The sequence below is a fragment of the Talaromyces rugulosus genome, chromosome VI, assembly GCF_013368755.1.
Source record: "Talaromyces rugulosus chromosome VI, complete sequence".
In the NCBI taxonomy this organism is placed as follows: domain Eukaryota; kingdom Fungi; phylum Ascomycota; class Eurotiomycetes; order Eurotiales; family Trichocomaceae; genus Talaromyces; species Talaromyces rugulosus.
The window spans coordinates 2,550,391-2,573,322 of record NC_049566.1 but is presented as its reverse complement, the minus strand read 5'-3'; the positions used below and the strand labels follow the sequence as shown (position 1 = coordinate 2,573,322).

At 44.9% G+C, this 22,932-nt stretch overlaps 10 protein-coding genes across 10 annotated transcripts; 6 read left to right on the top strand and 4 right to left on the bottom strand.

Moving 5' to 3' along the window:
* Window positions 1-1,102: 1,102 nt before the first annotated feature.
* TRUGW13939_11263 (uncharacterized protein) lies at window positions 1,103-1,891 on the top strand (the record flags this gene model as incomplete). Its single annotated transcript, XM_035494371.1, has 2 exons — window positions 1,103-1,147; window positions 1,199-1,891. 2 exons carry the CDS (start codon window positions 1,103-1,105, stop codon window positions 1,889-1,891), a joined length of 738 nt encoding a protein of 245 aa, XP_035350264.1.
* Window positions 1,892-2,851: 960 nt separating this feature from the next.
* TRUGW13939_11262 (uncharacterized protein) lies at window positions 2,852-4,072 on the top strand (the record flags this gene model as incomplete). The annotated part of the gene is made up of 4 exons (XM_035494370.1): window positions 2,852-3,067; window positions 3,142-3,259; window positions 3,313-3,328; window positions 3,382-4,072. 4 exons carry the CDS (start codon window positions 2,852-2,854, stop codon window positions 4,070-4,072), a joined length of 1,041 nt encoding a protein of 346 aa, XP_035350263.1.
* Window positions 4,073-4,228: 156 nt separating this feature from the next.
* TRUGW13939_11261 (uncharacterized protein) lies at window positions 4,229-4,660 on the bottom strand (the record flags this gene model as incomplete). Its single annotated transcript, XM_035494369.1, has 1 exon — window positions 4,229-4,660. One exon carries the CDS (start codon window positions 4,658-4,660, stop codon window positions 4,229-4,231), a length of 432 nt encoding a protein of 143 aa, XP_035350262.1.
* A 2,159-nt stretch (window positions 4,661-6,819) lies between these two features.
* TRUGW13939_11260 (uncharacterized protein) lies at window positions 6,820-8,418 on the bottom strand (the record flags this gene model as incomplete). The annotated part of the gene is made up of 5 exons (XM_035494368.1): window positions 6,820-7,392; window positions 7,460-7,720; window positions 7,781-8,064; window positions 8,121-8,201; window positions 8,322-8,418. The coding sequence occupies 5 exons, from the start codon at window positions 8,416-8,418 to the stop codon at window positions 6,820-6,822; spliced, it is 1,296 nt and encodes a 431-aa protein (XP_035350261.1).
* A 739-nt stretch (window positions 8,419-9,157) lies between these two features.
* Window positions 9,158-9,734, top strand: TRUGW13939_11259 (uncharacterized protein; the record flags this gene model as incomplete). Its single annotated transcript, XM_035494367.1, has 3 exons — window positions 9,158-9,226; window positions 9,287-9,427; window positions 9,483-9,734. 3 exons carry the CDS (start codon window positions 9,158-9,160, stop codon window positions 9,732-9,734), a joined length of 462 nt encoding a protein of 153 aa, XP_035350260.1.
* Window positions 9,735-10,123: 389 nt separating this feature from the next.
* Window positions 10,124-12,404, bottom strand: TRUGW13939_11258 (uncharacterized protein; the record flags this gene model as incomplete). The annotated part of the gene is made up of 3 exons (XM_035494366.1): window positions 10,124-11,688; window positions 11,754-12,015; window positions 12,114-12,404. 3 exons carry the CDS (start codon window positions 12,402-12,404, stop codon window positions 10,124-10,126), a joined length of 2,118 nt encoding a protein of 705 aa, XP_035350259.1.
* Window positions 12,405-13,006: 602 nt separating this feature from the next.
* TRUGW13939_11257 (uncharacterized protein) lies at window positions 13,007-14,467 on the top strand (the record flags this gene model as incomplete). Its single annotated transcript, XM_035494365.1, has 1 exon — window positions 13,007-14,467. The coding sequence occupies one exon, from the start codon at window positions 13,007-13,009 to the stop codon at window positions 14,465-14,467; it is 1,461 nt and encodes a 486-aa protein (XP_035350258.1).
* Window positions 14,468-15,825: 1,358 nt separating this feature from the next.
* Window positions 15,826-17,598, top strand: TRUGW13939_11256 (uncharacterized protein; the record flags this gene model as incomplete). The annotated part of the gene is made up of 6 exons (XM_035494364.1): window positions 15,826-15,901; window positions 15,963-16,058; window positions 16,133-16,287; window positions 16,348-16,486; window positions 16,547-17,277; window positions 17,383-17,598. 6 exons carry the CDS (start codon window positions 15,826-15,828, stop codon window positions 17,596-17,598), a joined length of 1,413 nt encoding a protein of 470 aa, XP_035350257.1.
* Window positions 17,599-18,629: 1,031 nt separating this feature from the next.
* TRUGW13939_11255 (uncharacterized protein) lies at window positions 18,630-19,080 on the bottom strand (the record flags this gene model as incomplete). Its single annotated transcript, XM_035494363.1, has 2 exons — window positions 18,630-19,010; window positions 19,066-19,080. The coding sequence occupies 2 exons, from the start codon at window positions 19,078-19,080 to the stop codon at window positions 18,630-18,632; spliced, it is 396 nt and encodes a 131-aa protein (XP_035350256.1).
* A 2,006-nt stretch (window positions 19,081-21,086) lies between these two features.
* Window positions 21,087-22,734, top strand: TRUGW13939_11254 (uncharacterized protein; the record flags this gene model as incomplete). The annotated part of the gene is made up of 3 exons (XM_035494362.1): window positions 21,087-21,463; window positions 21,541-21,696; window positions 21,753-22,734. The coding sequence occupies 3 exons, from the start codon at window positions 21,087-21,089 to the stop codon at window positions 22,732-22,734; spliced, it is 1,515 nt and encodes a 504-aa protein (XP_035350255.1).
* Between the last annotated feature and the right edge of the window lie 198 nt (window positions 22,735-22,932).

The window sequence follows — 22,932 nt, the reverse complement described above, 5'->3', positions numbered from 1 at the left end:
CGCGTAAACGAAACGGTACCTATCTCAATCTCCAGCACAGGTGATGTGCCATTCATCCCTTAGCATATAACCATCGCCTCGACAGAACTTTAAAATTAGTTGGGTTTCACAGGTGGCAAACTAGAGAAAATGACATTTCTTTTGTGTGACGACAATGCATGAACATTTGAATCAATCCATATCAACCTCCAAATCAGATCGGATTGTGCCATTAATATCGGCCGCATAAAAGCAGGACCCGGAGCCAATGTAATTTAATCTTAGATCCCTGTTGCATCCACCTCCAAGGACATATTTGAAAATACTCCGACTCACCTTGCGCCCTTTCCAATGGAGGAATCCCGAAAATCTCGTTAAACTCCGAACAAAACCGAGCCTTATGCAATCGACCTGTCAATATCCAGTTTAAGATTTGAACGGTCCATAAAAGCCAGCAGTTAAGCAATATATTTACATGGTTATGATCGCGTCATCTGCTTTCGTAGACAAAGTGAACTTTTCAAGACAAGGCAGCAGTGTGTGATGTTGTTGTTTTTGTCTATATACGATGCTTGACCTTGGTACCACCCCCATTTCTCCAGAGATTCTAAGTCTTCCAGGTTGAAGGAAGCTGACTATGATACAAAAACTGTGCGAGGTTCCACGATGCATGATGCCATGCACTAACTTCAAGCCCTGAAGTATACAGCTCACCAACCTCTTTCGAGTAGAATGGCGGAATTATCAGCAGCTATGCCGAAGCCGAAAAGGTTTTATCGGAATCCTGCGAAATTGCATGTGTTACGGAGAAGTTGGGTCGGCAAGATGGGGCGGATATCAAGTAATGACGAACCCCGCCTAATTGACAGTTCGTTTCATGAGTTATAGTTAATGATATTTTGGGTGTAGTACCTAAAATACAGTTGATACCGCTTTATAGCTTTATCTAACATAAATCTGTATGTTTATACCAGTTAATGTATAATTAGTTGAGCTGATTCGGTGATCCGGCAATTCGGTGATCCCAACGCCGAAGGTGACGGGTATAATAACCCAGCAACACTATTTCCGCAGAAACATTTATTCAATTTATTATAGAATCGATTGCATCAATTATAACAAAATGGTTACCTTTGATATCGAATTGATCACTGATCCAATATGCTCCGTAAGCTGCTTCTCGCGAATGAATCTTTCGCATCACTGACCACATCACCAGTGGTGTTTCATCGCCCATCGAAGCGTTTTGAAATCTTTACAGCTTTATAAGAAGACCTTCCCCAATGGCTCTGCCGACAACTTCAACTTGATATATCGCCCTTATTATCTACTTGACCCATCAACACCTTCTACCAACAAACAACAATTTCAAGACAAGATCATGAGTCGCGAACGACAAAATATCACTTACACTCGCATTAAGCAAATGGGACGTGCTTATGGCATTTTCTTCAATTTCTTTGAAGGAGAAATTGGCGGGACCAGGGAGGTGCATCGCCTGATCCATCTGGCGCAGACCAGAAAGAGTGCTAGCGTCCGAGACGAAGTTGTGGAGGGAGTTTCCAGGGCATACCATGAAAACGCGATGAACGTATCCGACTGGAAGATTCTGCGGCAGATTGCCCTTGATGCTGGTGTTGGAGTTGAAGAAGTAGATGAATGGAGTGACATGGACGCGGATGTTGGCGGCCAGGAGCTGGATCGGGAGGTTGAAAGAATCAAGCAGGTTGTAACTGGCAGTGATGGTAGTCAGCGCGGTGTGCCGGTCGTTATAATCCAGGGAAAATACAGGATTGATGGGGCACCTGACGTTGGCGAGTTGTTGGATATTTTTGGGAAAATCAGAAACGGAGAAAGTGTCGAAGGAGAAGGGAATGGTTTCATGTGTGAGATTGGATCCAATAAATGCTAGTTTGGTTTGATGCATGCCTCCAGACGTATTCATGACAATATGTATCTATCCTTAATACAAGCTTTTAACGAAGCGGGAAAAAGCTATCAACCCTGGAGTATACAAGAACCATCGCGTTCCAGTGAATCAGTTTCAAGTCGCGAAAACTAGACACTGAATTACAATCACTACGTTAATCCTATACCTCGACCTATGGGGAGACTCCAATCTTAATTCAATATGAAGTCTCCAAACGATTTAAAGGTTAAATCCGCTGTGTTACATTAGTTTTCTACAAGGTACTTTAACTCGAATGGAACATTGAAACAGCTGTGATCAGTCGGACAAATCCAGGTTCACATATACACGTCACTGCAGGACCCTGTTGGTGTTTGGGTGGGTGCATGAAATTAACATCAACTAGTATCCACACATATCTCCTGAAACGATTATCTGGAAACAAAGGTGTTCCTTGTAGATCTGTCAGTATAAAATGCAGATAGAGTAACCATGTTGCTGAAGTTCAATTCTTGATTCAGCTATAAATGCATCTTTCCTTTTCACATCGCATCCATGCACATACAAAAAGATACTGAAATATTTTCAAATTGGGTGCTCATTTCTGGTCTATTGCCGGATAAATATTTCGATCTTCATCGCCCTGGCTTACAAATACATGCCCCAAACCGTCACTAGCTAATCAGGCTCCACAGATATTGCAAAGAGCGAAATGACGTATTTTAGTCACCAGAGCACAAGCAAAACAGCTTTATCAACTTTTGATTGGCTGATCAAAGCTTGTTCGTTGTTTTTATAACCTAATTGCTTGCGGCGAAACTAGCCGAATGCTTGATTACAAATTGCTTTCCTACTAGGGCACCAAACAACTATAAAACAGGTTGATCGTACATGACTATATTCAGACACTTTCTTCATAACATCATCTACGATTTCCAATTGATCATCCTACGAGCAACGATAATGTACGAAACTGTGATTCGCGCTGGCCCCGTGGCCGAAGTCATCGAGTCCCCTATCCCCACGCCCAAGCCAGATCAAGTCGTCATCAAAGTAGTTGTGTCGGGCAGCAATCCCAAAGACTGGAAGTTGCCACAATGGCTAGACGAAGTCATTAACCAGGGTGACGATATTGCTGGAGTCGTTCATGCAGTTGGTGCGGGGGTGACCGAATTCAAGGTATGTTGCCAGTGGCTATCCCCACATGAAAAAAAAATAAACCCGTAACTATTCATTTGGCTGACCATCTCAAGGTTGGGGATCGAGTCGCTGCATTCCACGAAATGCGCACACCTGGAGGCAGCTATGCGGAGTACGCTGTTGCGTGGGCGTATACGACTTTTCATTTGCCAGAGAAGACTACTTTTGAGGGTGAGTTCGTATGAAGGGATCACAATAATAGGAGTTTTACTAACTGCAAGCAGAAGCATCAACAATCCCGTAAGTGTAAGCTAATATAAATAGAGGCATAACGTCTAACTGCAGTATAACAGCCTCGCAGCCCTGACAGCAGCAGTCGCACTGTTCGGGAACCTTTCTCTGCCGACTCCCTTTTCTCCAGCACAAGAGCAAATCCCTCTTGTCATATACGGTGGTTCATCAGCTGTCGGTGCATTTGCTATCAAATTAGCCCGACAAGCAAATATCCACCCTCTCTTCGTCGTCGCTGGTTCGGGTGCGTCGTACGTTGAGTCGCTCATCGATTCTTCAAAGGGCGATCGCATCATCGACTACCGCCCTGGTCCGGATCATGTGGTTAAGGAGATTCAAAATGCCGTCAATGCAAGCGAGAAAGACACTGTCAAATATGCTCTTGACGCCATCACTCTCGAGGCCACATGGACCACGCTCGCCAAAGCCCTCGACCCTAAACAAGGATCATATACTGGCGTTTTACCTTTTGACAAAAAGGTGTTCCCAGATGCGATAAAAGCTATTCAGACTACCGTCGGAAGTGTTCACAAGTCACCCTCCGAGGAACCTGGAAAGGCAGACCTCGGGTTTGTGTTTAGCCAGCTATTTTCCAAGGGGTTGAAGGATGGCTGGTTCAGTGGACACCCATATGAGGTTGTTCCAAATGGTCTGGAAGGTGTAGAGGGAGCATTGAAGAATTTGAAGGAAGGGAAGAATAGCGCGTTAAAGTACGTTTTCAGAATCGAGGATACGCCTCGCTTGAAGAAGTAGGAGGACAGTGAGGGTATAGCTTCAAATAATAAATTAAATTTCATCACCATCGGTGTTTCTTCTCAATCCTTACGGCAGTTTTATGCATAATTTTTTATTTATAAATGTGATTCCAGTCTGTCACATTGGACACCAAGTGGTATTGACGTGATCGAATCACAATGCATACACATTGATGATTGCAGTCACAACGACAACCACACTCAGCCCTACAGGATTCTGATTCATTTGCGCCTCCCCCGTTGCCACGGTTGCTGTTGCAGAAGCCATTTCTGATGTGGCTGTCGCTGTAGCAGAGACACCTGGAAGGAGAGTTGAGCGGCATTCTGTCGGAATATTTGTCGCAAAGGCAGCAACGTCGGTTGACGGGCACCCTCGGGCACACACGAGTAGCTGGTCGTTATAGCCGTTAAACGTTGCACAGGTACAGTCCGCAAGAGCCTGGCCGGATTCGCTACCAGTGCACGCAGAGTTCTCGGGGTAGCGAGCGATACAGTTGGTGATGCAGCTGCTTAGGGAAACGGTGTGGGACGATAAAATGAGGAGAAGGAAAAGAGTAAGAGTCTTCAATGGTCTTAGGTCTTGCATTTTGGAGTTTGAAAATAGTATTTTCATGAAGCCAGTGTTTAGATACGTGGGTTTGGGACAAAAAAAATTAATTTCGATTCCGAAGGTGACCAAAGCTCTCATTGCATTTTATGAATGTAGTCCGGCGATATTCAGCTCTTAGCTGCCCTCTTATCTTTCTTGGTTCCTCCCTTTTTTTCTTTTCTTTTTCTCGGTTTTTTTCATCATTTCATTACCTAAAAGCGCCCAGTGGTGGCTGAATGCATGCAGAAAAACTCAACGTACATCCGGACCATACACAGGCTGCAAGCTGGTGAGATTTGAAGATGCGTTGTGATCTGCGAAAACATCTAAATTACTGGGCAATAACCCGGCAAATTGTTACACCGGGGCGTTCAACCCATAGAAATCATAAGTGGCTTATATGTGCTGCCCAGGATTGGGCATCTGTAACTGCAGCGTGCTCCCTTGCTGAGGCACAGCTTGCATGTGTCTTGGCTGGCCTTTAGGCTGCAAAATTTTTTCTTTTTTTTTGTGTTGCCTAATTCTACTTTCTCAACGTTCTATTTTAATTTCGACCGATAAGAGCGTTGATTCAAACATTTCAAACGTCACACTCCTATTTGTGCTTGTTCGACCGTGTGTCTTGTAGTAGCAATAATCCCATGACAGAAAAGCTAAGCGGGTTTGTAATCTGGCAAACATCTCGTATCCTGGGTAATCAAATAAGCAGTTAGTGTAGTAGCAAATAAGGAAGCTACACATTTCCTCACATTGACATTGGCACTGGTTGCGTCTAGTAGCGTTTCTCCGAGACGCATTCCATCTCACCAGCGCCGGAGTTTCTTACCACCATTTAAATATGAATAAACCAATAGCCTGAACACCTCTTATCAATCTATTGAATATCTTAAATTATAGGTAGGAGATAATAAATAAAATGAGACTAACCGATGATTCGTCGCAATTATCGGACTGAATAACCCTAACCAAGGGTTGTCTTGACATTCCATTATAGCATATAGCACTTAAAAAAGGGAGTTACTAGGCACACTCCCAACTTTGCTAGTATTTAGTTCTTCATAGTTCTTCAATCTAGATTACTTTAATTATACACTAAGAAGGTCAAGGAGGCAACGTGTTATAATACTTTAAGGGGCTTCTTCTACTATTAGTTGTGTGACCAACCTACCATTCCTACCTTATCATTCGACGTTCACCTACAAGATAATCCTACAAGCCACTATATGGCTTACCAATCCGTATCGTACCTCGACACAGCCAGTGACAACTATAGTGGATCTAGGTCCGTGATAGATAAGTCTTTCAAAACAAGAAAAAGCTGCTATTCAATTTAGATACACTTAGAAATTAATATACGATTCTCAATACAGCACTTGATTTAGCTAACTTACAAACTACTAGGTACAGAACACCACAAAATATATAGTAAGCGATAAAAGTCTATAACTTATTTAGAAACTAACATATCTAATACTTTGCGACTGTCCCTCAATAACTCTATAACTACGATTAATATTTAATTAAACAATAACTTTAAAGTTGGATTCTTTCTATTACTAGGACAGATAAGCAGCAGCCCAGCAATCTTCACACTTCACCTAGCTAGTCCAGACTTTAATCTAAACAAAGGATGTCCGACACTTCTATTAACTCTAACGATGCGGAATCATCGCCACAAATAGAGGATAATCTTTATCCTTGAACCGGAACTGACATTGTGGTATCAGGCAATGGTTCGAAGGACCATGAAGATCAACTCATTACTCATGAGATACAAAACTTAGAGCAGCAGATTGACCAAGATCTCGATCCAGGCTCAGGAAGAGCGGCTGCTGAGGTATGGGAAGACACACGCTCTATCTCACGTAAGGCGAAGCGCTTAGCGGTAGTGAGTCAGGTGCATAAAATAGATAGTTATGCCGCATACACTGTCATCACGTGATTGTTGTCGATTATCGTAGGATTAGTCGGACAAGTAGGTTAGATTCCGGGCTTATCCTGAGTGTTTGAAAGATGTGTTTTTGGACTAGTTACACTAGGGAGATTTACTAACAGGCCAGTAGTTAGTGAGCATGCAAACTCATCTACATCATTCCTCTATACTTTGCCGAAAGGTAAAGAAAGGCAAAACAAGAAGAGCCAGATTACAACATAATTTAAAACAAAGCGGGCAGCGTCTCGCTCGAGCTAATGACAGCTGTGAGTTTTTTCTCGTACTCCAGCGCTTCTTCCGCAAGATCATCCTGGGCCCATAAAGTCTGAATCAAATTCCTCAAGCCCACGAGACATGCCGAAGGAAACTTGACTCGTGTTCTGTCGATGAGGTCTAGTATCGTTATCCTATCAAAGTCGCTTCGTGCTTCGCAGCCCAAGACTAACAATGGAAACTGCCGTGTACAGGTGCCCATCTTAGCAAGTATTGCGAATCCTGCGCTGATCCTAGAATTGGTTGTTTCTTCCAGATCATCGTCTCCTGAATCCCCCAACATTCGTGTGATGTATATTAGGGCTGCCAATTGGAATACTTCAAAACAACGTGCAGTATCTTGCTCATAGAAGCATATCGACACGTCATCGTTTTTTACCCGACTAATATTCAATTCCAGTAGCTTCAGGCGATTCTTGTAATCTTCTCCACAGAACGTCGGATAAGATTTGTCCTGAACTGTTGAGAAAACCTCGGAAAGCAATCGTAGGAATATAAAGTGGGATATTGGCGGTTGCTCAAACTAAGACGGAAAATTAGCCTGGCAGTATTTCAAAAAACAATTTTCCAAAAAAAAAAAAAAACCAAACCTTCAAGGATATTTTGACCCCTGGTTTGGGAAGCAGAGAAACGAGCTGATCGAAACCCGGATCCTTGCCCGGACGCTTTCGCAGTCTCCAATGGTGAAGACTAAAATGCGCCATTGTATCTTGATAGTGTACCCAGTCCAATAGCGCCAGATATTCATGATCAGTGTCTTGTTCAATGCTTGGTGAGGACGCTTTGATCACATTCTTGACACCGTTAATATAAAACAGCCATTGACACGAAGAATTCCATGCTTGTTCAATCTATTCAGGATGGGATTAGCAGGCAATTAAAGACTCGGCGTTATATTCTCATAGAAATACCTCGTAGGCGCAGAGCAACATCAAAGCAGCAATATGCCGGGCCACTTCGTGACGGCCAATTCCGCTACCCGAAGAAGATCTCAGCGCGCCAAGTGCCGATGTTTTGAACTTGATGGTCTGAAGCTGAATGCCATGGCGGTGTAGCGATGACAATGCAAATATAGATTGCATCACTGCTTGAGATGACTGTGCATTGCTAGAAAGAGCGAGGCGCGCTATCACGGCACGCAATGTAACACTGGTACGAGGAATAGTGGCAAGGGCCTGCACCACAACATGATCGACTGCCAGGACAATGGTTAGTGAAGATAGTATTTCAAAACAACAGGACAACACTCACAGTATTGAAATAGATTATGCTCGGCTGCAGAATTCAGTCGACGGGAAGGTATCTGTGCCGGGATGGTTGGTTGGGCGGAACCTTTTAATCGTCAATGACCGCTAGTAAAAATTTTCTGAGATAAAGAGGACTGCTATACTTGATGCGCAATGTGACAGATAGCGATGGATTTCTACATCCCACGTTGACACGTTGACAAACCGAAGTCTTCCGACCGGCCGTGTACTCCGAGACGACTTGAAAAATATAGCGCCTTGCTTGCGGTCTCGTTCTTCGGGCCAGGAAAGCCAACTTCCATATCCTTGACATTTGTTAGATGTACTCTGACATTGCAGACACATCGGCATTGATCCGTCGCATTTTACTCGGCGATCTGGTTCACGTGTTAGCACGGCACAGGTATTAAGCAGATTCTCAGCGCCGACCTCTGCATGTGCCGCATCTGTTACCCCTTTTCATCTCGCGGGTTACAAATCAGCGGGTTTTGTGAACTGAAAATGAAGAAGAATCACAGGATCCTACCTCTGAGTCAAGCCGATATAGTTGGTGGGTACACATTATTCAACCAGTCCAGTGTCTAGATAGATAAGTGGAGACATAGTTGTTATGATATGATTGGTTGGCTGAGATGACCCCACATATGTTGGCAACTATTCGCGATTGGATTGCACCCTTAGGTCATAACTTTTACACGACACGTCTTGATATCAGACCATATATGGAATTTCGTAGAATTCAACCAAAAAGCGGACGGGGTAACTTGAGTCCCGAATAAGGAATGATATGTCCCCAGTCCGAGCTACTGTTCCGGGCGTATCGCGAATTCTTGCCTACAAGACGTTTTATTCTTAGATGTGGTTGTCATGGCACCTTCTTACGCCCCCGGGGGATAATTGATATGCCTATAAGTAGTGGCGGCAGTGGCATTGACAAGATGCTCTAATTCGAATAAGTGGTTCACTTGAATATCATCTTCGCAGCATATGCTAAAGCAAACCTTTTTGGATTTTCTACACAGTGCTATTTTTTAAATAATCATGCTCGAGCCCATTACCATCTCGGCACAAATTGAGATCGCAGCCTCGCCAAAGATTGTCCGAGCAGCAGTATGTATAGCAGATTGAGATCTATGCGAGTGAATACAGTTGCTAACTAACCATCGACAGTTCCTGGACTTCTCTCGTGTTAAGAAGACCACGGGATGGGAGATTGAAGTCAAGGGCCCCGCCAAAAAGGAGACCGAGTTAAAGAAAGGAGACCGCGTCAACGTCAACATCAACGGATTCAAATTCTCTCCGATCGTTCGTGTAGGTTTCTCCTGTTTTAAATATCCACGTTGGCTTTATTTTAATCTTCTACTAGGAAAACTCCCCTGAGATGTTTATGTGGGATGGAACTATTCCAGGACTTGGCTTTATCCTATCCGGAAAACATCATTTTTACTTCTTGCCGAGCGAAGTAAATACGGGAGGCACTACTCTTATTCAAAAAGAATACTTCACCGGTCTCGTAACGATGGTCTGGCCTGGGAAGGACACGCAGAAATGGTCAATAGAACAGTGGAATGAGTTTAATGAGGCATTTAAGAAGGACATTGAACAGTCTTCTTCTTAGTGCATATTAGTGTCAAAATTGAGAGCTCCGGCGTGGATTCCAATCCAATCCAGTGCGATTTCGTAAATGGTCTACGTCAAGACTCTAGTGAGAAGCAGAAATATCTAGAGATAGGAATTATAGGAACCTATAGAGGAGCTGTAGGCCTTATTTTAAAGATGAAATGGCCAGCTGGCCTATTCTATACTTTCTATCCTGGAAAGTTGACCATTTCTGCGTTTTCGATGACATGGCAGCGAGTGAGGCCGGCGTGGAGGTGTGAGACACAGGTGAGGCATAAAGCGGCGGGCCCGCAAGCACTAATCCAGAAACCAACCACCCACAATCTCTCAATAACTACCTCCAGTAGTTACCGTATTTCTAACTCTATATAAAAAAATACTGATCAATCATTTCCTGCTCAAATACGTTCGTGAGCTTTCCCAAACGCCCGTCGCTCCCCTGACAATCTGACTTCTCCCATCATAGAGTGGAAACACCACGACCGCAAAAAAAGCCACAAACTGCCATATAATAGCCACGGTAGTCCAACTCTTAAAAAAAGTCTTGGTGAATATATAGTCCCGGTATAGTGGCATGGGCCAGGCGACAAATGTGACGAGTACTATAAATATCCAAGCGATCCAAGCAATACGGTACCAGCGGTGAAGTTCTGCGAGGGTTTCCTTTGAGAAAGGATGTTGAATATCATCTAGGCTTATAGCCGAAGACGCAATCAAAGGCTTCTCTCTATTCTGAATGACGGTAGGAGTTTTTATGGTGGCTGTTTTGTCGGACGATGGTGTTGTAGAGATGGGCTCGATGGTGTTTGTTGTTTGCGATTTGTTGTCCTTGTCCTCTTTAGTAATTGTCGGACTGGTCGAGGATGAAGAAGATTCAACAGGCTCAATATCGGCGAGTTCAATGCGTAAAAACTCCCGCCAATCAAAAGAGTATGGTTTGTACTGTGAAATAAGAACAGAGTAAAGCCCAGGTGAGAAGAACGACCCTATAGCTCCGTACAGAGCGGGCGGTCCAGCCTCGGTTGTAGTCAGATTAATTTCGCCATATAGGTGATATGCTGTTCCAAGCCAAATTGCAAGCCCGGTAATAAATCCGAGAATTGGCGAAAGAATCAAGGCTAAACGTGTCTGCTTTTCCCAACAAAGAGTGAATATTAGGGGAATGATCCCGGGACATGTCAGGACGGGTCGAAAGTAGCCGATCCAGGTCATGTCGGCACCACCGTAATTTAGAGCTATCGAGAAGGCCGTGATAAATATGGCATGAATCACAACAGATATATGACTGACGCGGACAAGACGCTTGTCCGATGCTTTCGGGTTGATATATGTTTTGTACAAGTCAAACGAAAGAATACTGCTGACGGCGATCATCGAAGAGGATACAGTGCTAGTAAGAGCCATGAATAAAAGCACAAAGAAGGCTACTATTCCCTGGTCACCGATGAGCGCCTTTATCACATACGGCATCACCAGTCCAGCATTTACTTCAGCCGTGGTGAACTCGGCAGGATATGTTGGCCAGATGGGTGTATTGTGAATTGCTCGCCCCGTCAATCCAATCACTGTTCCAAGACCCCAGGGGATTCCAAAGATAGCCAATGCCGCCAGATCGTACCCAGGAACGGTTGCATTGACCTCGGTTGCAAAAGACTTTTGCCAAAAAGCAGTGTCCATAACAACGAGAGAAAGGTTTCCAAATTTGAGAATAAGCCCCCAGATAATCGCCTGCTTGGACTTCATTGTCAGGAGGGAACCCTGGTAATTCCCACTGATATAATTCTCCGCCGCAGTCTCTGTCACTTTGTCATAGAGCCCCCCTAGTCCTCCAATCGTGTCGTTTGTTAGAACTGAGAGGGTAAAGAAGATGATGAGAATTAAAGCGACCAATGTGTGGAGGTAATCGGTGAGGAATGTCGCTTTAAGGCCCCCAACGGCAGTATACAACACGACTATAATTAACATTATATCCATTAGATTTGATCCCAAAAGAAGACAATACTGCGGAATGGCTTACCTCCCAGTGGAATGAGAATTGTGGCAGCAGCAAAATTCATACCCGAAACTCCATAAATCAATTGAGAGCCAGTCAATATCATGGACGCGCATCCGAAGATGTTGCAGGCGAGATTCAAGAGGATGTAGACAATATGTCCTACCCTACCATATCTCTGCCGAACAATCTCAAGGGATGTATGAGCATACGGAACCCTGATTTTAGCCAGCACTCCGAGAGCCGCCATGAGAGCAATTTGGAAACAGAGACCTGAGCCCCACCACTTTACGGCATTTTATGTTAGCAGGGAACTATATGTATATTATGGATTGAAAAAAAAAAAAAAGAAGAAGAAAGGGAAAAACGGCCAAATAAACACACCATCGGGACAGCAAGGCCAAACTTGTAGCACATGGCCGCAGCAAAGACCGTTTCGTTAATCCACATCCACGATGAAAACACAGCAGATGCCGTTAATCCAGTTCCTACTGTTCGATTGGCCACCATGAACATCTCCGAAGTGGCCGAGTCTTCGGAAAGGTACACTTTCTGTATCTTGACTGCGGCCAGAATTACACCGCAGAAGAGCACACCGAGACCGATAAGAAGACCGTACGCTGTTCCCTGGGGAATAAGCGTGTCGCCCGCGACACCTAGTGAGAGGGACGACATCGTATGAGAGTTTTGATTATTCAGTGGTGAAAGATGCACCCGATTTTCGGTTTTCGGTTTTTTTTTATATTATATTTTCCCCCTTTTTTCATTCCATCGGCATTTGATATTTATACTCGCAATGGACTAAAATTTGCCCCCCAGAAGGACAAAACGTCCCTAGTTGACGTCAAAGTATCTCTTCACGCAACACGAGGTAGAAGCACGCAGATAGCAGCCGTTATTGCGTTATATGCAGCCTGGCCGACGATCGGACTGCCATAATATCAATTGGAATAGTACTAGCAGGAAATCCATTTGTTCACAAGTAAAGCCGGGGTCTGAAGCTCCACGCAGCAATAATATTATAATAACAAACTTTTTTTGCCAAGCAAGAGGAGAAGCATATGAATCGAGACATGCGCGAATGAAAGCGACTGCTGCGGTGAAATGACGTGCCGCTCACAAGCGATGGCGAGACAGAGCGGGGCAGCCCTGCAATTCTTGCCCGATCCGGTAATTTCAAATAAGCAGAGCCCTTATAAGTTCTACCGAGTCTCGTTTCCCTCTGGTTTCTACTGTTCAGGTTCTTTCAACTACACACAACACACACAGTATTCGACATGGCAGACACTGTCCTCCCCCAAAACAATGGAACGCCTAAAAAGCAGCTTATCCTGAATGCCTTTGTAATGAACACCCCCGGTCATCAGGCTGCTGGGCTTTGGCGCCATCCACGCAACAAAACAGACCAGTACAAAAAGCTTTCGTTCTGGACAGACCTCGCACAGTTGCTGGACAAAGCTGGGTTCCATTCCATGTTCATCGCCGACACGCTTGGTCCGTACGATGTATACAAAGGTCCAGGAAACGTGGGACCGGCATTGGCAGCAGGCGCACAGTTTCCGGTCAATGACCCTCTCTATCTCGTCCCTGCAATGGCCGCCGTCACGAAAAATCTCATCTTCGGTGTAACGGCGAGTCTGACTTATGAGAAGCCCTATGCATTAGCTCGACGGTTCTCGACCGTCGACCATCTTAGTGAAGGCCGAGTCGCATGGAACATTGTAACGTCGTATCTTGACAGTGCGGCCAGAAACCATGGTCTTAAAGAACAGATTCCCCATGACGAGCGTTATGCCATTGCACACGAGTACATGGAAGTAGTCTACAAGCTCTGGGAAGGCAGTTTCCGCGACGATGCTGTGGTTGCTGACAGAGAAACCGGTATTTATATAGCGAATGATGCTGTGCGACAAATCCATCACAAGGGGAAATATTTTGAAGTTCCAGGACCTCACTTCTGTGAGCCCTCCCCACAGCGCACTCCTTTTCTATTTCAGGCCGGTGTCTCTGAAGCAGGAAATGGATTTGGCGGAAAACATGGAGAGGCTATCTTTGTTGGAGGTCAAGTGCCCGAAGCAGTGCGCACAGTCGTCGACAACATTCGCGCCATTGCGAAGAAAGAGGGCCGTGATCCCAGCCACATCAAAGTTCTGCTAGCAATCGATATAATTGTAGCGGCAACGGACGAAGAAGCAAAGGCAAAGCGAGAGGAATTCCTGAAATATGCAGATTCCGAAGGCGCGCTAGCACTCTTTGGTGGATGGACCGGTGTTGATCTATCCAAGTACTCGGATGATGAGAACTTTCTAGTGACAGACTCGCCACGTATCCAGTCTATGATTCGGCGATGGGCATCAACTGTGCCCGGAACAGAGAATCAACCCTGGACAAAAAAGACGATCGCCGAATACTTGAGCGTCGGCGGACTGCAGGCAAAATTGATAGGGGGCCCAACGACGGTAGCCGACGAAATCGAACGTTGGGTTGACATAACTGATGTCGACGGGTTCAACCTCGTACATATTACAAATCCGGGTTGTTTCGAAGACATCGCCGAATATTTGATTCCGGAGCTGCGACGACGTGGGCTGTTCAGAAACAGCGTGGAGAATGAAGGTGCCACTGCGCGAGAGGTCTTCATTGGATCAAAGAGGCTCCCAGAAGATCATCCAGGAAGTAAATATAAATGGAGGGCGGGGGAGAAAGTGCCTCGGTATACGGAATTTGAGACCGATTGATATGTATTGGCTTCCTAACATGATATTTGATTTCAATGTTATCTTCGACTCACATGCATACTCTAAAACCTAGACGGATTTAAATGAGCGACAAATCAATGATTGAAGCCCCCCTGCGCACAGGCACATCCTTGGTTTGAGAAAGGGTGTAATTGACCAAGATACATCGTCAAATGGTGATAGTGAAAAAAGCATAAATAGCGTCCGGAATACTCCTAATGCAGCTTCGAAGCTCGAGCCGCATCCTTTAGTAATCGGTGACTCACCGAGCAATAATAAACGCACATCATTCTATCTACCACGGAATTGCTAGATAATTGCTTTATTCCTTGACCCTTGTATAATAAAGCACGTGATGAGCAACGGCTGCGGGCGCTGGAATAATTGTGCGACAGCGAACAACCCCCAGTGCTAGCTTTGACTAAGTCCGTACCTTAAAAAGGTTAAATTATAGGAATTGTCCAGGGGATTCCACGTACGTAGTACGATGAGCCTGGCCAGGACACGCTTGGGCATCGTTGAGGGCGAGACCCTTGAACTCTTACCAGAACAGGTAAGACTGCCACCGCGGCTGTGTTCGAAGCTTTCCTATTTAGGCAATGAGTAGCGACCGGAAATTGAGAGTTTGCTAAAAAGGCTTCGTTCCTTTTCCCCCTGGGTTTAGCCGAGTGTAGGGATCAGAATCCATGAGAGAGAACGACGCGTGACTATTGGGTGCAGAGATTAGATTGAGACCGTTCAGCACTAGCCTGCTAGACTCCGTCCACTTGGTACGAGAAAGTTGTTCTCATTACCATTACGCAGTGTTATTATTAGTATTACGAGGCGACCGAGGATTTGCTGCTGCAAGGCTACTGGCCTAGATGCAAATGTCATTCTCCACCGCGCACACAAAGTCGAGCAATAATGTAAGTCTACGAGTGGCATGTGTCAGCGGGTTATTGGCATCAGCCCTTGCAAGAGACCAAGACTTCAGGCAAGACGAAAACTAAAGTGTAGAAATTACGGTCCTGTCCCCACCGAGGCGTACTCATTGCTTCATGATTTGATCGCGGACTGGAGAGCGATGATCCGGGGGAACATTAATCGATTTTCCCCTCCCCAAAACTTGCAAGCTTGATCCAACGTTGTTTTTTGTTTTTTTTTTTTGTTTTGCCCTTGTTTCGAGCTACTTTTTTCGCGTCCCGAGGACATGCATGGTATATTAACAGCGCACGAGCCCATCGAATTTCGCATTGACGGAATCGCCCTCTCCGTAATTATCAAACTGGGGAAACGCCAACCCATTCCCTCGGATTCATCAATCACGAGCTCTTTACTCAGTACTCTATGGTTTTCAACGCACGTGAGCTTGGGATATGGATGGGACCCTGACAAATTTCACCTGTCCGCATCCATTTCTCGCACGGGATGCCTTTCCGGATGTCGGTGGATGTACGTTGGAAGGCTAAACTCCTACAAGAGCCGCTCAATGCTAATGTCTCTTCTTTATTAGTCGTATGGGGCCGGTCCTGTAGAGACTTTGCTCTCGACACGGGCTCAGTATCGTGCTGCGTGCCCTGCCCTTGGTCGTCATGGAGGTACTCCGACGGTAAGATCAACGGCATCCATCGATACGAAAGCGAAAAAAAAAAAGAAAGAAAGGTGACTAAGACAATTTCTCAGGCTTTGAGGAATACCTAGATATTGCGGGCTGGTGTGGGATAGCTGTGGTGGTGATAGTGGTGCTGTTCCTGATCACATTTGCTGTCGTGCCGAAAATCTACACGGCCCGTCATTATTTGACAACTGTTCCCGGTGTAGGATTTGTGTTCTTGTCGGTATGAAATATCTTTTTGTGTTTGGGAATCCTGCTAGCACAGAATTAACGACCACCTTAGGTAGCATACGTGATGCCACTGGCCAAGGCGCCTAACCAATGTTACAATGAAATAACGCCCAACGACAATTCCTCGGACAGCATGTGCACGGCGACTTCGACGGTGTTATTCATTGGAGTATGGCTTGTCGTCATAAGCTGTGAGTGCCAATCCATTCCTTTTTCCTTTCTCGCACATATTCTCATTAACTCTACTTCAGGCTTCTTTCGGAGCGTGTCTCTCCACCTCATCGTCGTCTGGGAGCGAAAGCTCGGGAGGAAATTCAAATACATGTCGTTGACTTGCATATTTCTGCTTACTATCCTGCTGGTTGCCTTGCAACAACGTGTCACCGGCACGTCTTACCAACTGGGCAAGGTGTGCTATCTCAACCCTATCAACGGCTGGGTCACGTTCTGGATGCCTTTGCTGGGAATGGGCGTCGTCAGTTTTATCCTACAGGTCTGGACTCTTGGATACTGCCTTCTGAATGTCTTTCGTGGAATGTGGGAGGATCGAGTAATTGCTGCCTACAACGAGGAAAACAACAATGAGGACGGTGGCGGCGGCAGCAGCAACAGCAACAGCAACAACGAGAACGGTGAATGCCATGATGATAACACCAATGAGTCGCATCTGTCATCAGTCAGATCCTGGCGGGGAGAAGAAGGGCATGGTGGGCCTCGCCGAAACTCGCTTGCGACTCAGAAACTGTTGACCAGCATGCAGTGGCGGCCCATGTTCGCTGCTTTTGGTGTTTTGATTTATGTTGCCCTCATCACAGTCATTTTTATGATGCTGAGAGTAGAGGATAGAGATCCCGCGGAAAAGTTCGACAATTGGGTTTCATGCTTGATAGTATCCTCCGGTGACAAAAACCGGTGCATGTCATACCTTTCAGACCTGGGTCCGGATGAAAACCTTGTCGTGGTTACGTTCTTTCTTCTTGCTGTGAGTTCTTGTTATTCCTCCTTGACCCCCTTATTTCGGCCTTTTACTTCTTTTTCACACTTGCTCTTATGGAAATCTATTCTAATTATTTTTTGAATGACACAGCTAGCTGGTATCTGGGCTATATTGATTGTGATGCGCTTTGACATGATCGCTGGCTGGATAGACGTGTTGAACGGTCGAGCCAGACAACAATCTCCGTCGTCAGCCATTGCCACTGATCCCGAAGACCAACTTCCTCTTCACCAAGTGTCTACCAATACCTTATACGCCACCAGTTTCAACACAACACCCAGTTTGCCTGTTGCTGATATGAAGTAGCAGGCAACTTATCATGATTAACGGTTCATAATCTATCGCTTTTCGGCATAGAATCTTCTCAAAAAGGGGGAGAGGTTTATATTTTGCATAGCTACGGTGTTTTGGTTTATAGTTTACTGTATCATATTGTTTAATTCCAGAATTTCTGCTGTTGTGGCACCTGTACATGTATATGTGGATTGCCATCAATTATGAAAATATTCTAGCATGACCGACTAGCTAAAAGTCGAGCCATTCCAAGTTCGCACTGATAATTAAAGAAACCAAAAGCTATTATAACCATAGTCCACAATAGTCAATACGGCAGACGTTTCAGTGCTGCTGCTTTTATTAGATCTCGCTTTCAACGATGCGAGTTGATACACGGTGAGTAGTCGCCTCTTTAGTGTTTTTTGTGAATTCGTGACTTCTATATGCTTTTTTCCGGCTCATCTTTCTTCATAATAGAAACGTAAATAGTCTATTAAAAGACCATTGTAAACTTTTGAGAATTTACTATTTCACTAGTAGCCCGCATATGTCATTTCAAATATTGATTCTGTAGAAAGAGTGTATGGGTTAGATCAAGATTCCGATTTGCCAGTGCTCCTTTCGAAGTTCTCGTGTTCATCTTCTAAGCCAGATAGCCGGTTGTTCGCTTTACATCTAAGAATCACAAATTGGTTGAGTTTGTAGAAACTACATAATATCAATGGCCACTTGCTGCATATCGTTGCCGAGTGATGAATGGGACTGAGTGGTATAAAGTGTCCATTTCTCTGCAAATCACCAATGTTTAAGCTATGAATGTTAAATAAATTTAAGCCATGATATTAGTTTTACGCAATCGTTCATCATCTGTAAAACCTACACATAAAAAGCTCCGCCCAAGGGCCAAATTTATGGAATGCAAGCCTGCATGAATGTATAACCAACTTTGAAGATGATCGGTGAAACTTTTTTTTCTCCTATTCACAAGAGTTTTATGCAATTTTCATATCAAACAATGATCGCATTTCGTGATTCCTCCTAGCACCAGTTAAGCGACCAGCTTAGCTAGAAGTGCAAGCGACAAAGTCATCGCCGCTGGCTCCCGTGTGAGTAATCAAGCCGGCATAGTCACCCTGTTCGTTGAAGATGACGCGATCAGCACCAGGGCTGCCACCAGTGTAGACCTCGAACGAGCTCAGAATAGGGAATTCCTGGTATGGGCCGTCGACAGGGAAGTCGAAGCCTTCGTAGTCGTTGTAAGTGTGAGGGTAGCTGTCCAGCTCGCCGCCAGATTTGTACTCCGAGTAGCCCTTGTTCAGGGCGTCGTCAATGTCGGTCTGCCAGTAGCAGACGCTGCCGCAAGTCTCAACGCAGCTAGCACGCGCCTTGATGATGGCGGTAGCCTGCACCGAGCTGGCGAGGAGGAAGAGGGTAGTGGCAATCTGTTGTATTCGTCAGTACGGTGTTGGCAAAATAAAATTCCCATGGAAAACACACTTGACTGATCTGCATTGTTATTGATTCTATAGACTGATAAGATCTACTGATCGGCAGGATGAGAAACAAGATGGGGAAAAAAGCTTGCTTTTATAGCTTAAATTTGCTTATTCTGAGGTAGCATCGGACCGGAGTCCCCTCTGAAAGGGATGAATAATAGCAACAAGTCATTCGACTAGGAGGGCGTTGTTAATGCTCCAACATGCTCTAAATTGGACAATGACAAACAATAACAGCACCCTATTACGACTCGAAAATGTCAGACAAGCTGTCTAGGTGGTCGTGTTAAAATAGGAATGTAACCCTAGTCTTACCGGATTCAGTCAAGATCTGCAAGCCATACAGGTACACATCCGGGCGCGCATGAAACGACGCCCAATAATTGCAAGAGCCGATTGCATTAATGCTCCTGATCGTCTCCTCGTGATAAGAATCCTGCTGATGATAGGGTCACATCTTTCTTTCTTGCGTGCTTGTTTCTTCCGAACATCCGAGCCTGGCCTAGTAGAACAGCCACGCCTACTACTAATTGCACTCAATCAAATCTTGACCGACTAACTAGAAGACCTGGCCAGCTATGGCTACATGACAATACCCGCAAGACCAATCACCTAGCATATCAAGAATAGAAAGCGGCGAGCTCCGACACCCCAGATGACTGCGAGGAGCCCGCCAATGGCCCATCCACGTTTTACTTCTTCGCATTTTTGTGTATTCTTCACAATCGCATTAATATTTCCCCGCAGATACAACTACCTTCCTAATTCAGAAATATGATTATACGCGGTTATCGCGCACCTTCAATCGTCCGTGTTCTTGGGAAATACTACTAATGTATGATTTTTTCCATATCCATAGGAATACGAGTATAGGACTGTTGTATTTTAACCGCGGAAGCTCCCAGATGAAATAGGCAGCTGTGATAGCAAAAATATAAACAGTAGAGCATACATTATCTCCAAACTTATATGACCATATATGACACTATGCTAATAAAACGACGATTCCAAAGTCTGCCTTGCTTTCTAATTGATTCTTGAGCAATAAAACATATTTTCAGCTATCGTTACAAGGTTAATGTTGACCAATCTCTTGCACGAACCCAAACAGTTATTTTTATCCTAATAGTTTAAAGTTTATGGCAAGATACGGGGAAGGTGTTAAGAAAAGAGATCAGACCGTATATAAAAATGTGCTTGTTTAATAAAAACTTCAATTTCGAAAATAACATCTCATTAAGTCAGTCTAAAGAATAAGAGACGTAGCACTTGGCAATGCAGCCTCGGAAACTTCAAACACTCCCAGCCCCCGCATTCTCCTAAACATCATTTTAACAGTGGGTGATCCATAACGTTTTTATCGCGATTTGGATATGAGCTTTGGATTCGGCATTGGAGACTTTATCGCGGTCATCGAACATGCTAATAAGCTCCGAAAGAGTTTTGTTGGAACGCCAGCCCAGTTTAAAGCCCTTTCCGATGAGTATGGGACATTTCCACGTCTGCGTTGTTTACTAGTAGTGGCTTAAATTGACTTACTAATTGGCTTATCAACAGAGTCAGAAATATCGCTATCGTAGTGCAGGATGTTGAAGTCGAATTACCTGATGCAACCCTTAGAAGCTAACAACAAGGCGAGCTGCGAGATATCGCAGCTAGCTGCAGCAACGTCCTCGCTGAAATTGAGACGGTGATATATCAGTACCAGGAGCTAAATAATCAAAAGAATGGCATCAAGAAAGTATGGAAGCGACTCAAGTGGGAACCGGACGAAGTTCGCGACCTTCGAAATCGAATTTGCAGTAATATCAGCCTTCTCAATGCAATGAACGGGAGTATAACACGCAATAACGTCTTGGAGCTGGTAAATGATGAGCAGCGTCAAGTGTGTCTCGACTAGTTATCCCAAACAATATATGCAACACAACAATACGACTATATCAATCGGCGCCAACCAGGGACTGGAGCGTGGCTACTAGAATCACCCGAGTTCCAGACTTGATCGAAAAGTCACCACAAACCATGTTCTGTCCAGGTATTCCAGGAGCAGGTAAAACTATTATTGCCTCTATTGTAGTTGATGAGCTCGAATCTCGCTACGGAAACGAAAGTGATGACGGAATTGCGTATATATTTTACAGCTTTCAGCGCCATGACGATCAGAGCCAGAAACTAGAGAGCTTGATGGCAAGCATTGTTCGACAGCTGGCACAGGGTCTATCGTCGCTTCCAGAAATTATTGAATCGTTACATGAGAAGCATAGAATCAAAGGGACTCGGCCGTCGGTTCATAAAATTTCGATAGCCTTGCAGTTCATCATTGGCCGCTTCTCACGGCTCTTCATCATTGTCGATGCGCTGGACGAAGTCACACTCTCACCATATCACAATTACTTAATGTGATTTTTGACCTTCAAGCGACAAAAAACTTGAACTTCCTCGCAACGTCAAGATTTATCCCAGACATATTGGCCAGGTTTCGGAACATGCCGACTCTAGAGATCCGCGCAGCAAAGGTAGATGCAATGGAGTACTTGAGTTATAATTTACATAAGCCCCCTTTATTTGTATCGCGGGATCCACAGCTACAGCAAGATATTGTGACCAACATCACTAACTCCGTGGATGGAATGTAAGTGTCTGATCTTGATCCAATATCTTAAATTAACACTTCTCACCATCAATTAGGTTTCTCCTCGCACAGCTTTATCTGCATTCGCTAGTAGGAAAGATATCGCCAAGGGCAATTAAATCACGACCCAACGATCGAATATCAAGTTCCAAAACATATGATTCGGCTTACGACAATGTCATAGATCGAATCAATGGCCAGGTCACGGACCTGAAAAATATGGCTTGGGATGTGTTGACATGGATTACTTGTGCGAACAGACTGCCGACAACGGTGGAGTTAAAACACGCCCTTGCCGTAGAGCCTGACGAGTCCGAATTTCATGAGGATAACATTCCTGACCTCGATGATATCGTCTCTGTGTGTGCAGGTTTAGTTACAGTCACACCAGATGCCTCGGGAGATATCATCAGACTGGTTCACTATACGGCACAGGAATACTTTGAGAGAACGTGGAGCCGCTGGTTTCCTGATGGCCATTCCAACATTGCAGCATTATGCGTGACATATCTGTCGTTTGACTCTTTTCAAAAAGGCATCTGCTTGACTGACGCAGACTTTGAAGCCCGACTCGACGAATATCCTCTTTATTCCTACGCAGCAAAACATTGGGGAAATCATGCTCGAGAACAACGCATAAAGGAGAGGGTTATGATGTCTCTGTTAGAGAATACGCCCAAACGCCATGCTTGTGTTCAAGGGATTTTTGCGTTGAGGAGCTATTCAAGCTACGGTGACTACATTCTACAGGTCCCTTTGGGATTCACCGGATCACATCTTGCCGCATACTTTGGGCTGACAAGTGCGGTACGGATCATAACTTCTCAATGTGACGAATCATACATGGTGGATTCGATGGGTCGGGTTTCCTTGGAATGGGCAGCATATAATGGGCATCATGCGGTAGTCAAGTTTTTCTTGGAAAACGGCGTTAATCCAAGTGAAATGGACGGGGGGGGCCGGACACCTTTATCATTGGCAGCCTCAATGGGCTGGTTCGACGTTGTGTGTGAGCCTCCTACTGGAATATCACGTTAATCTAGACGCGAAGGATATAGACGATCAAACCGCCCTGTCCTGGGCAGCATATCACGGCCATTTCGAGGTCGCCCAGCTTCTTATCCAAAAGGGTGCTAGCCCTGACTCTAGAGATGCCAACGGTCAAACCCAGCTGTCATGGGCAGCTTCCAATGGCCGTGTCGGGATAGTAGAGCTTCTACTTGATTGCTGCGTTAA